This window comes from Theropithecus gelada, chromosome 5 (assembly GCF_003255815.1).
Source record: "Theropithecus gelada isolate Dixy chromosome 5, Tgel_1.0, whole genome shotgun sequence".
Classification (NCBI taxonomy): Eukaryota; Metazoa; Chordata; class Mammalia; order Primates; family Cercopithecidae; genus Theropithecus; species Theropithecus gelada.
In genome coordinates this window covers 147,398,865-147,411,171 of record NC_037672.1, presented here as the reverse complement: position 1 = coordinate 147,411,171, position 12,307 = coordinate 147,398,865, and the positions used below count along the sequence as shown (strand labels likewise).

Genomic DNA, 12,307 nt, shown 5'->3' with positions numbered 1-12,307 from the left:
ATGTAGTAGGAGATGATTATAAGTAGCCTGATATTTCTTACGCTTTTCATAGTAAACTTTGGAGGCCCATGGATTTTTGAAAAGTAATTTTGTTTTGATTATGTTCTTAAGGTAGTAAAATTCATTGATGGGGACTACTGTGTACTCTTAGGCTTCTTACAGATCATCCACAGTACTACATGTTCTTATCCTGCTTTGTCTTTAGAGGATTGTGATGTTTAATCACAGTCTTTCCTAATAGACACCACTAATTTCATCAGGCTTACTTCGTGCCTTTTTAATTAAATATTCTTCATCAAATAACCTGAGAAAAATAATAATTATTATCATTATTATTACGTACCAGGCACTGAACAGATCACTTTATATGCAGGGATTTTATTAACTAGTAAAATTACTTCTCAAAGAAGGTAACAAAAAATGTTTTTTTAATTGCAGTCCTCTTACAAAATTAATTTTTAAAGTTTTATTTTGCATATCCTTTTTTGAAAGATACCATTACTGTCTCATAAGCAGAGTACTTATCATTCTACTACAGATGTCAACTTTGCTGTTTGTGAAATTATTAAAATATCCTAAATATGTGATTTTTCGCTATTCATACTATTTTCAGGAGTTTTGGTTTTCTTTCATTTGTCTTTTCTCACTTTAAGCTAAGTTTTTGTTTCTGTTTTTTGTTTTGTTTGAGACAGGGTCTCACTCTGTCACCCAGGCTGAGTACAGTGGCACGATTACAGCTCACTGCAGCCTCAACCTCCTGGATTGAAGCGATCTTCCCAAGTAGCTGGGACTGCAGGCGCACACCACCATGTCCATCTGATTTCTGATTTTTTGTAGAGACAGGATCTCACCATTTTGCCCAGTCTGGTCTCAAATTCCTGGGTTCAAGTTATTCTCCTGCTTCAGCCTGCCAAAATGCTGGGATTACAGGCAGAGCCACTGCGCCTGTCCTTTAATTTTTAACATAATATTTTGTTGTTAGATCTAATACTCTAACTTTCAAATTATTCTATTCTATTTTACTTAAACCTGTTTTTCATTGTATTGTGATTGAGATTTTTTCTTAGTTTGTAGAGTTAAGAAAACCTTCTATAATTCTATTTATTTGTTAGCTTTTTATAGTGTTTAAAATTATTTTTCTGTATTCTAGAGCTATTTGTGTTTACCTGGAATTATACCACTTTTATACTCTCTAATCAATACTTATTTTTACTGATTTTTTAAAAGAAATTATAACCATTTTTAATGGCCAGTATTTTGAGTCACTTTCCTTTAAAATCTTGCTTTTTAAGAAAAATACTTTGTCAGGCTTGTTAAATTGTACAGTAAGCTCTATGTAGGATGATGGTGCTAGCATCTTCCTGAACTGACTTATAATTTTGACTCTTAATATACTATATAAGTAAGAGGATTCATCAGCATTTACTTTTTGTTCTTTTGCAGAGATGAATAAACATCTTGAAATGCTGATTTAGACAATGTTTTAAAAATGCTTTGATGCACTTTGGTATATGACTGACTCTTGCTTAGTTAAATGTTTTGCGGCATTATAACATAGTTGAATTCAGCTCATCTTTTAAAGCAGTTGTCAGAAAAATATGGGCCAGCATGGTAGAATGTATTAGCTCAATACATTGTCTCCATTTTATTATGAAGCTGCTGAGGAAGCTGTGATATACAGCACTGTCATTACAGATCTATTGTTAGGATGGTTCCACAGTCTTCTTTGCACTGCCATTAATTTATAGCAGTAAACAATATGTAGCCTTCCAACTGCAGCAAAGCAGAATCTTTTAATGAGGTGGATGTTATTACCACAATAAATCAGTGCTTTCGCGTAATGTATAATTCAATGTGTGTATTCCCACTGTAACTTCTCTGAGTAAGCTGATAGTGTATCATTGTCATTGCACAGCTCCACTGGTCTTTTTTTTTTTTTTTTTTTAACTTTCTTTTATTTGGGGACTTCTTTTTTATATGCTTGCAAATAAATGTGGTATGTCTTGATAGCTGTCCTATAGCAGGCTTCAGAAACCAACTGTAACAATAACAGCCAAAATCAATACTGTGGGTTCTACCAATATGGATCTCTGCAAGATGCCATTTTTTTTCAGATGCTAGTGAAATCAATCCTAATTGGTTTTAGCATTATATTCAAGAAACGTGATTCTATAACTATTGATTTTGGGGGTTATTCATTTGGAGAGTAATAAAAATAGGAGCAGATAAGGTGAATACTTAATATGCTGCAGAACCATACAAAAGGAGCATTGATTCTATTTTTAATTCATATAATTTGTCTTCTAGTGATTTTATTTCTTCTCTCTTTTCTTTTCCATGGCTCATTCTTTAGGGGCAGCAACTAAAATACATTTAAAGGCATTTCAAATTGGTTTTGTAACAAAGAAAGAATCCTTGGAGTCAGCTCCATTCTTAACTGGCACATATTTAGTAAGTCAGATATGATTCTTTTATACAGAAACTAATGCTTTAAAATATAGCATTTAAATTAGTTTACTGTGAAACTGACTTAAAATAGTAATTAAAGATTTTTAAAATTTTGCTTGTAAAGGAAAACATGCCTTAAAATATAATATTTATTAAAACCAAGCTATTGAAAGAGAGTGATGCCAAAGATAGTTTTGAAAAAATAATTAATTTGATAAAGATAACCAAAATGATAAATTTAAGATGTTGCTTAAAATTATATAACATGAAAAGCAGTTTAAAAACTGGTCTGAACATTGCTTCGTTTTCAATAAAATATTTCTCAGTGCATCCATTTTAAACCAATATTTTTGATTTATTTGTTTTAACATTTTCTCTACAAATAATCAGATATTTTCTTTCTCTTATAAATAAGGAGTGATTAACTAATAGGTGTTCATAAATTATATAAGGCAAAAGACTGTTGTGTATCTTTTTTAAAATAAAGATTTATTAATTTATTTGTTTGTTTGTTTGTTTAGAGACAGGATAGGGACTCCCTCCGTCTCCCAGGCTGGAGTACAGTGGCACAATCATAGCTCACTGTAGGCTTTAAGGCGCCTGGGCTCATGTAATCCTCCTACCTCAGCCTCCTGAGTAGCTGGGACTACAGGGACATGCCACTATGCGCAGCTGATTTTGAAAATTTTTTGTAGAAACAGGGTCTCACTGTGTTGCACTCCTGGACTCAAGCGATCTCCCACCTTGACCTCCCAAAGCACTGGGATTGTAGGTGTGAACCACTGTACCTGGCCTCTGTATCTTATTAAGAGAAGTAATCTTATATATCATATCTTTTTCAGTGAATGGGTACTTAAACATTTTGAATAAGGAATAGAGATTTTCTAGAGATCAGAATTTTTTTTGAGAATGAATTGTTACTTAAAGCAGTTGATCTTAACATTTTTTGAGCCTTAGACTCCTTTGAGACTCTCAAGCATATTCTCTGTGTCTTCATAAGGAAATGTACATGCATAGGCATGATCACACAGAATTTTGCCTGCTATTTAATGGAGTTCATGTATTAACTAAATGACAACAGCAGTAGCAACAATAAAGATACAGGTACCAACTAACATCTATTAAGCTTTATCTTATGCTAAGCAATTTGCTAAAGGCAATTATTTCATTCAAACTCTTTTACCCAAATTCTAAAAGATTATCTTAAAAACCATAGTTAGCATTCGTTGAATGTTGTCAGGCATAGTTTGTTGGACTTTAATGTACCTACTCATTTTTATCTTTCAAAACAACCTTCTGAATGAGTATTATTATCATTCCAGTGAGCTCAGGGTTTTGACCATGTTGCTATGTTGCTCTGGGACCTCTGCTGTAAAGTATTATTTTCCAGTATAAGTTCATAATCTGTCTACTATTTTTTTAACTATATATATAGTTCATGCAGGCATATTTTTATCGTCTGGTTAAAGTATATACATATATATGTGTGTGTGTATATGTGTGTGTGTATCCTATATAGATATACAGGCATATTTTTATCCTTTGTTTTCACTCACACTAGTAGAAATTTCTAGTTATATCTTAACCCTATTTTCTCACAATTTCTTTCTTGTACTCCATCTCACCTATCTCCCAGTTTTGTTTCATCCTCTTCTAAGAACCCATTATAAATCAGTCCTTCAGCTTTAAGATTCTGTTTCTGGTTGTTGCTTCTAATTAACTAAATGAGGTTTTATAGGTGCTTTCCAAAGTGTTGTATATCTGATATTTCATTTCATGTAATTGTCTTTATGTGATGCTTGTTATGGGTTGATTAAACACCTATGTTCCACTAAAACTAGACTTACGGAGAAATGATGGGTTCATCCATTCACTTACTTATATGTTGTGTTTAACTTGTGTTGAAAAAAAATTGCTTTTCTTTTTACTCCCGAAATGATACTGCGTTGCAGCTTAAATAGTATATATTTTTAAAATTCACTTTTATACCTACCAGTAGGATATCATCACAAGACAGGAAGATGTGAAGGATGATTACATTTATGTATTCTTTGTTTTTCCCCTGCCTATTGGCAGCCAATAGGAGCCCTGAACCCAAAAAGAGCAGCATTCTTCGCAGAGCGCTATGAATCATGGGAAGACGATCAAGTTCCAAAGTTTCACTATGGTACTCATTACTCAACTGCAAGTTTTGTTCTTGCATGGCTGCTAAGAATAGTAAGTTCAATTTGAATAATACACCATGACTAAATAAATTCAATGTTGTGAAGGATATGCAAAAATTAGAACTCATCAGCATCTTTTTTTGAATACTAAAAAAGTCAGTTTAAATGATTGAAGTTCTAATTATAAATATCTCTATATCTCATTTGGTTTGTATTGCCTTAAAAATGTTTCATCTGGAATTGTATGAATTTTTTTTCTTAAATTTGCCCCTTCAGATGGTTGCTATCTTACCAGATTCCAAATTGTAACATAAATTATTTTAAAATGCAGTTTATTAAAATAAGAACTAAGTAAGTTGTTACTAACACAGACATGTATTTATGTATTTTGGAAAGTTGCCCCAAATGGAATAAGGTAAGTTTGTTGGTAAAACTAAGGCTGTCGTGTATTGATAATATATTGGTTAAACAAGAAATGTTTCTGTGAAATTGAAAGGTGATTCATCTACTAGAAAGCAATGTCTTTGGGAAAGCATTAGCAGCACATCATTAATTAAAGCTTGTTACAAGGATACAGGCAGACATAAATCCTAGAAGTAATTTATAGTGCTTAGCTAATTTCAAGCAATTATCCACTAATATGTGTTTAAGTGTTCTTTAACTAAGAGGAGGCTTTTAAATCATCCAAACATTTTTCTTTTCTTAATCATAAATTAAATATTGAGCCATAACAGTAGGAAAACTACATGCTGGATTATTCTCTGTACTATGAAGAAAATACATCTAATTTATGTCTGCATGATATTAATAAATTATTCTTGGAAAGGAAGGCTACCTGAAGAAAATGTTGCAAATACCAAATTTTTGAAATATTTAGAAATATTTCTTTTGAGGGAAAAATAACTTGAGAACATTAATGTAATAATTTATATATAATTCTCATTGTATACCTAGTTTATATTACTAGCTAGTACCTATTAGTCATTAAAATATTTAGTTCTAAGGATTTATAAAAACCACATTTTTATGCATGAGGGAACCTATGGATTTTTTTAATTGCTATTTTTTAGGAACCTTTTACAACTTATTTCCTAAATTTGCAAGGAGGCAAATTTGATCATGCAGATCGAACTTTTTCATCAATTTCCAGAGCTTGGCGAAACAGTCAGCGTGATACATCTGATATTAAGGTACAGAAATGTTTTGTTTTATTGTTGTTATTGCCAATGTATTACTTGTTGAATGAATGTTGAAAATTTTCTCTACTGCCATGCAACGCTATTTACTAAAGATAAATCTCAGAAGATGAAGTCCTTAATTGAATGGCCAAGAATTATAGCATTTCTCTCTCTGTCTCTGTCTCTTGTCTTTCCCTGTGAGTTTTTGTAGTTGTTGTTTTGTTTTTGTTTGTTTGTTTGTTTGTTTGTTTGGAGACAGAGTCTTGCTCTGTCCTTCAGGCTGGAGTGCAATGGCACAATCTCGGCTCACTGCCACCTCCGCCTCCAGCGTTCAAGCAATTCTCCTGCCTCAGCCTTCCGAGTAGCTGGGATTACAGGTGTCTGCAATAATGCATGGCTAGTTTTTTGTAATTTTTTAGTAGAGACGGGGTTTCACCATGTTGGCCAGACTGGTCTGGAACTCCTGACGTCAAGTGCTCTGCCTGCCTCAGCCTCCCAAAGTGTTGGGATTGCAGGCGTGAGCCACTGCACCTGGCCTCTCCCTGTAAGTTCTAAATGACTGTCTCTCTTCTATCAGAATCTCTCCCTCCTCGCTCTCTGTCTGTTGTTGTAGAGTGGTTTTTTCCCCTCTTTCTCTTTAGAATCTTTCTGTTGAAGGGAAAATATGGTAGGTAGTGTGGATGTAAGGCATGTAAGGCACCATGTGTAATGGGATTCTGAACTTTTTTTTTGGAAACAAGGTCTCACTTTGTCCCTCAGGCTGGAAGTGCAGTGGCGCAGTCAGGATTCAATGTAGCCTCAACCTCGACCTTCTAGGCTCTAGTGATCCTCCTGCCTCAGCCTCCTGAGTAGCTGGGACCACAGGCATGTACCACCACACTAGGCTAATTTTTTATTTTTTGTAAAGGTGGGGTCTCCCTATGTTGCCCAGGCTGGTCTTGAACTATTTTAAGCGATATTCCTGCCTCAGCCACCCAAAGTGCTGGGATTACAGGTGTGAGCCACTGTGCCTGGCTGGAATTCCAAACTCAGTGACTAAAATTACTATAGTCTGAAAAATACCATGAGAAAAATCTCAGACATAGATATTTAGATACCCTATGTACCTGTTCTTAAAATAATTGTGTTTTGCCTGCCGCTGGTTCTAAATGCATACCTGACTTTGCTTAGTAAAGGATTCCATTATTAATAAAGCAAAATAAGAGTTATTCTTTCTATATGCATGAAAGATCAAAGGATCAAAAACTTTGCACAGTAGCTAATATAATCCTTACTAGAATTTTGCTTCTACCCACAGAAATAGTCTTTTTTTTTTTTTTTTTTTTTTTACGTAGTGTCTCTTTCTGCAAGGTGTACGGTGTTAGATCTATTAAGTATAATGAGATATCCCTATGGTTTTGAAGTTCCTTATAATTCCATAGAGAAATATGACGTATATAAATAATTATACCATATGAGAGAAAATAAGTGCCAGATGAGAAATATTGGAGTCCAAAAGAAGAAAAGTTCTACTAATGTGTATGTTACTATAGAGTACTTAAAAATTTTTTCAGTGTAATGATAATTGCATCTTGCTTTTAGGTATGATACTTTCAAGTCTACAAAATGTATTCACATCTTACTGTAGAGTACGTTGCTTGTGTGAAAGATACTTTATTAAAGAAGATTCTATTGTATGCAAAAATAATCTTTTATTGGGACATCTACAGGGTTTTTGATCTCACAAATAATATACTCTGATACACTCTTGAAAATTATATATCATATTCTTTAAAATTCACCAGTAAATAATTTTGAACTAGATGTGTAGATAAAGATAAATAAGAGTAGTTAACAGATTTAATAATTTTGTTAAATTTTACCTCTAATCTCAAAACTGTTTAATTACTTATATAACTCTTTTGAGAAATAATAAGAGAAATGAAAATATTGATAAGCCTGACATTTTGTTATGAAATTGAAGACTTATGTGTGGGTTTTTTTTCTTTCCAAATTCCTTGATTTGTTAAGCATCTCATGACCAAATTTTAACCTCATACCTACGTTTGCTACTAGAAATATAAACAAAAATGAAGTCATGAATTTGAGGATTATTTTTTCCTGCTTTATAACAGCAATAGTAGGTATCTTCAGCTTTCTGCCTCTATCTGTGCTAGGCATTCCTGTTCACTGCTTTGATGGACAGGAGGTACATATGATAGATGCTAGTAGTTTTGTTTTCTCTTCTTCCTGAATCTCAGCCTTTTTCTTTCAAGATTCTTTAATTAGTTTGTATTTGGTTTCATTTTCTCTAACAATTCTTTAAAATACCCTACCTGTAAAAAAAAAAAAAGAAAAAGAAACCTAAACAAAACAACTATAACATCAAAAGAAATCACCTGCTCTTCTTTAGCTTTCTTCTTCTTTTTCTTATTATTCTTGTTTTATCACAACTAATATGGAGTCAAATCCAGCTCCCTCTTACGTTTGGAAGCTCGAAATTTTTTCAGAACTTACTTTGTGAGGCCTGCTGATATTTTTCCACCAAAGTGTATATTCTCCTTCTTCTCCATCTCCACCCCTATGCCCTAATATCTGTAGGATAGTAAGTAGGGCATTGATAAATTACCCCCATTTTTATATTGATAACCAGCTAATTAGGGCCCTAAAACTTAGTGACTTTCAAATACTTTGACAACTATATAATATATGGTTATATAGGCTATTTAAAGAACCTCCTATTGGTTGGTCTTTCTAGAACAGGAGGGATTTAATCATGCCTCTGTTGTTGTTTTGATCCTATTTTTAAAATGTTACATTTTGACACCTTAGAAAGCATATTTAAATTATTATAATAAAGATAAATGTATAAGAACACACTTAAATTACTATAATAACATAAATATTTCATTCAGCTATCACATATTTCAGGTAGAATCATTATTAGTTATAATTGTCAACTTTATTTGTATTGTCTTGCTGGAGTTCCTAGAAATACTAAAGAAATGTTAAACAGTAGAGAGCAGATGGTGAAATATGATGGTGGGGTGGTAGGAATCATTTTATTGAGTAGATCCTAAAGCATACCTTGCCTGATTAATATAGTATACATTCTGCAAAATGTTTTTGTGAGATTTTCCAAAAATGAAATGTAAGGTATGTAGAAGATTTAAATTTTTTCAGAAAGAAAAAAATAAGAATAAGGTAACATTTGTGATAACTTAATTTTTTTTTTTTTTTTTTTTTGCTGAGGGGGAGTTGTTACTTTAGTATCTTAAAATCCCTCTTTCTTAAATTTTACCAATACTCAAAGAATAATATTACCCAAAATTGAGGTTATTCCTATGAAATAAAGGTTAAAAATGTTAATTATTTTTATTTTAAAGAAGAAAGAGACCTTTTTTTTTTTTTTTTTACACTAAAGCAATCTTTTATTTATAGCACAGTTTACCGTTTTTAAAGTTTTGTGTATCATTTGTATTTCTCTGCATCGTTGGTGATTCCATTTCAGATCTGACCTCTCAATGATGGCCTTTATTCTGCCTGAAGAAGCAGATCAGTAGTGTTGATCAGTTTTCTAAGTAGGCTTAGAGCTACTCTCCAATGGAAATATAATACAAACCACAAATATAAGCCACCTATGTAATTAAATGATTTCATAGTTGTATTTTTAAAAGTAAAAAAAAATTAATAATTTATCTTAACCATATATTTCCAAAATATTATTTCAATATATAATCAATATAAAATTGTTAGATATTTTACATTTTTTGATACTAAGTCTTCCAGTGGTATTTTATACTTAACATTTCTCTATTTACATGACACATCTGTGTTGAGACTAGCAACACATTTTGTGTTGCAACACATTTTGTGTTCAATAGCCATTTGTGGCTAGTGGCTGCTGTATTGGGCAGTGCAGATTTAGGGCGTTGTTTTGGAATCACATCAAGCGATAGTTTGGGCTTATGGAAAGAATGCCTTCACTCTTTTTAAACGATGTTTCTGATGTGTACTTCATCTAAAAATAAACAGATAATTAGTACCAACAATCTGTAATCTTGAAGACTGAAATGCAAAGTATTAAAATTGGGTTGGAGAATCATCACTGTAATAAATAATATTTTAAAATCCACAGTAGATTCTGTGTTTTAAATCTTTAAAATTCACTTAAATTTAGAAACTGGGATTCAGAATAGATTATTTTCTTCAACCTGAACCTTGAATTATTATGACCAAATTTTATGTAACAAATTACAGACTCATGAAGTTTAAATGAATTTGACTAGACAGTTACATCTAAATATTGGGCAAATATCTAAACTTTTCTAAGCAATTTATTGTCATTGATTTTTTTCCCTTCCTCTTGAGGTTGTGTACTCATTTCAGATACCTTTAGTGTCGATAAATTCAATCGAATGGTGAAGTACAATCTGACTTGCTGCAGTTTAAATTCTTTTCTTTCTGTACTGTAGAAATGATTACTACTCTGTACTAGAACATAGAAGGAATCATAAATGTCACCCCGGTTCATTACTTTGGAATGGGGACAGTAGTAAATGGATCTGAAACAGAGGTTGTTGGAGAACCATACTTTTTCAGAAACCCTGAATTTAATATAATAATATATTATTAAAATATAAGCTGTACAAAAGTAAATTAGATTAAAAAGTTTGGAGGAACCCTGAGATATCATTTACTTTTAAAATTTTGTATTTTAATTGTGTTTATCCACTATCAGACTCTGGTTGTGATATAGCACCAAATATGACATAACTCTTGCCTTCAGTGGGCTTTTGCAGTAGGGGAGATACCTACAATAAAACAAGTCCAAACAGTTTAGTACAGTAGACTCATGCTCCTTGGGCTCATGGATACAGCATCTGAAATGATGAGAAGGAAGAGGAAAGAGGAAATTCAGGACCAATCATGGGGGGCCTTCTGCTTTGTGAAAGAGGATGAACTTTATCTTGGGTGCAGTGGGGAGACTTGGGAGAGTCTGAAGCAGAGAAGTGACATTGAGTAGATTTTGTGCTTTTAAGAGATCACTGTGATTGGTGTTGAAATATGTATTGCCCTTGTCGATGGCCCAGAGTGGATCCGTTTCAGATCCTTGCCTAAGTTGTTAATTAGGCAAGGAGCAGTGAAGGCTTATATTCAGTAGTGCCAGTGGGGCTAGAAAAATGTGGATAAATTTAAGACATATTTAGAAGGTAACTGCTAGGATTTGGTGATTTGTCTTGTGAGATGAGAGAGAAAGAGTGAAAGATTAAATTTGACTTGGGAATATATATATATATAACACAGAAGAAAGAACAAGTTTTGTTAGGTCATAGATATTTAGCTCCCTGCCTTTAAGAAGAAAACTATGAGAAATCAATTGAAATCCCCCAAAACACGTTTAGTTAGGTTAGCATTTTTTGGTTATTTACTATATTTAATATAGAGTGCATTTAGAATTAAAAGAATAAGATAGACATAGTTCTTTAGTTAGCATATCTCTCCAGATGAAAAAGACAGGCATATATAAAATAATTTTTAGTACAAATTAGATAGTGATAAGTGCTATAGTAAGATATAAACAAAATTAAATTAATTCTGACTGGGGGAGATGGGATTACAAATGACTTTACAGAATAAGTGATTTTTAAGCTGTATCTTAAGGGATGCAAGAGAGTCTAACAGACCTCCCACATTTATGTCTCTAGCCTGTATGTTTATCCTGATATCTGACTACCTCCTCGACATCTCCGTTTGAATATATAAACTGTATCTTAAATTTGACATGTTCAAAACTAAATTCCTGATCTTCATTTCTTCAAAGCTATTCTTCTTCCAGTTTTCCCCATATAGTAAATGGTTTCCTATTTGAGTATAAGCTGAAATCTTTGCAATGTAAGACCCTACACCACTTAACCCCTTTCCAAAATCCTGTTGCATCTTGAGCTCTTCTGTTTGCCACCCCATTCACTCTGTTCTAGCTAAACAGGGTCTACTGGTGTCCTTCAAGTACTTTCCACCTCAGCACCTTTGGTTTTCCTTTTCCTTTCACCTGAGGCATTTGTTTTAGTTGTCTTTAAGAACTCATTCTTCTTCCCTTTCGGGTTTTTGCTCAAATGTCACCTTTTCAGTAAGGCCTTCTCTCTCCTCCCTATTTAAAATTGCTCCCCTCACCTCATGCACTTTTACTTACTCCCTGACTTCATTTTTCTTTATGTCACTCACCATCTGACATATGTATCTTATGCTTATTGATTTGTTTATTATGTCATATCCCACTTGAACATGAGCTCCATGAGATCCTAAATTTTTGACTGTTTTGCTCATTGGTTTATCCCTAGAATCTACAAAGGTGTTTGGAATGTAGCAGGCACTAAATTAAATATGTATTGCATAATAACGTGATGAAATGAGGAAGAGTGTTCTGAGCAAGGGAAGTGACATGAGCAAAGCTCAGAAAAGATGTTTGGCACATTGGGAAATGCTTATTGATCTGTTAATTGGTCTTATGTTTCGGGTGTGTAGAAAACATAGAAA

General features: G+C 32.9%; 1 protein-coding gene across 2 annotated transcripts in view; it reads left to right on the top strand.

Moving 5' to 3' along the window:
• LRBA (LPS responsive beige-like anchor protein) overlaps positions 1 to 12,307 on the top strand; it is a 756,763-nt gene that overhangs the window by 581,154 nt on the left and 163,302 nt on the right. For both annotated transcript variants that reach the window (XM_025385122.1, XM_025385123.1), the window contains exons 45-46: positions 4,525 to 4,665; positions 5,684 to 5,803. In XM_025385122.1, the coding sequence (XP_025240907.1) occupies positions 4,525 to 4,665; positions 5,684 to 5,803 (261 nt within the window). The remainder of the gene's footprint in view (positions 1 to 4,524; positions 4,666 to 5,683; positions 5,804 to 12,307) is intronic.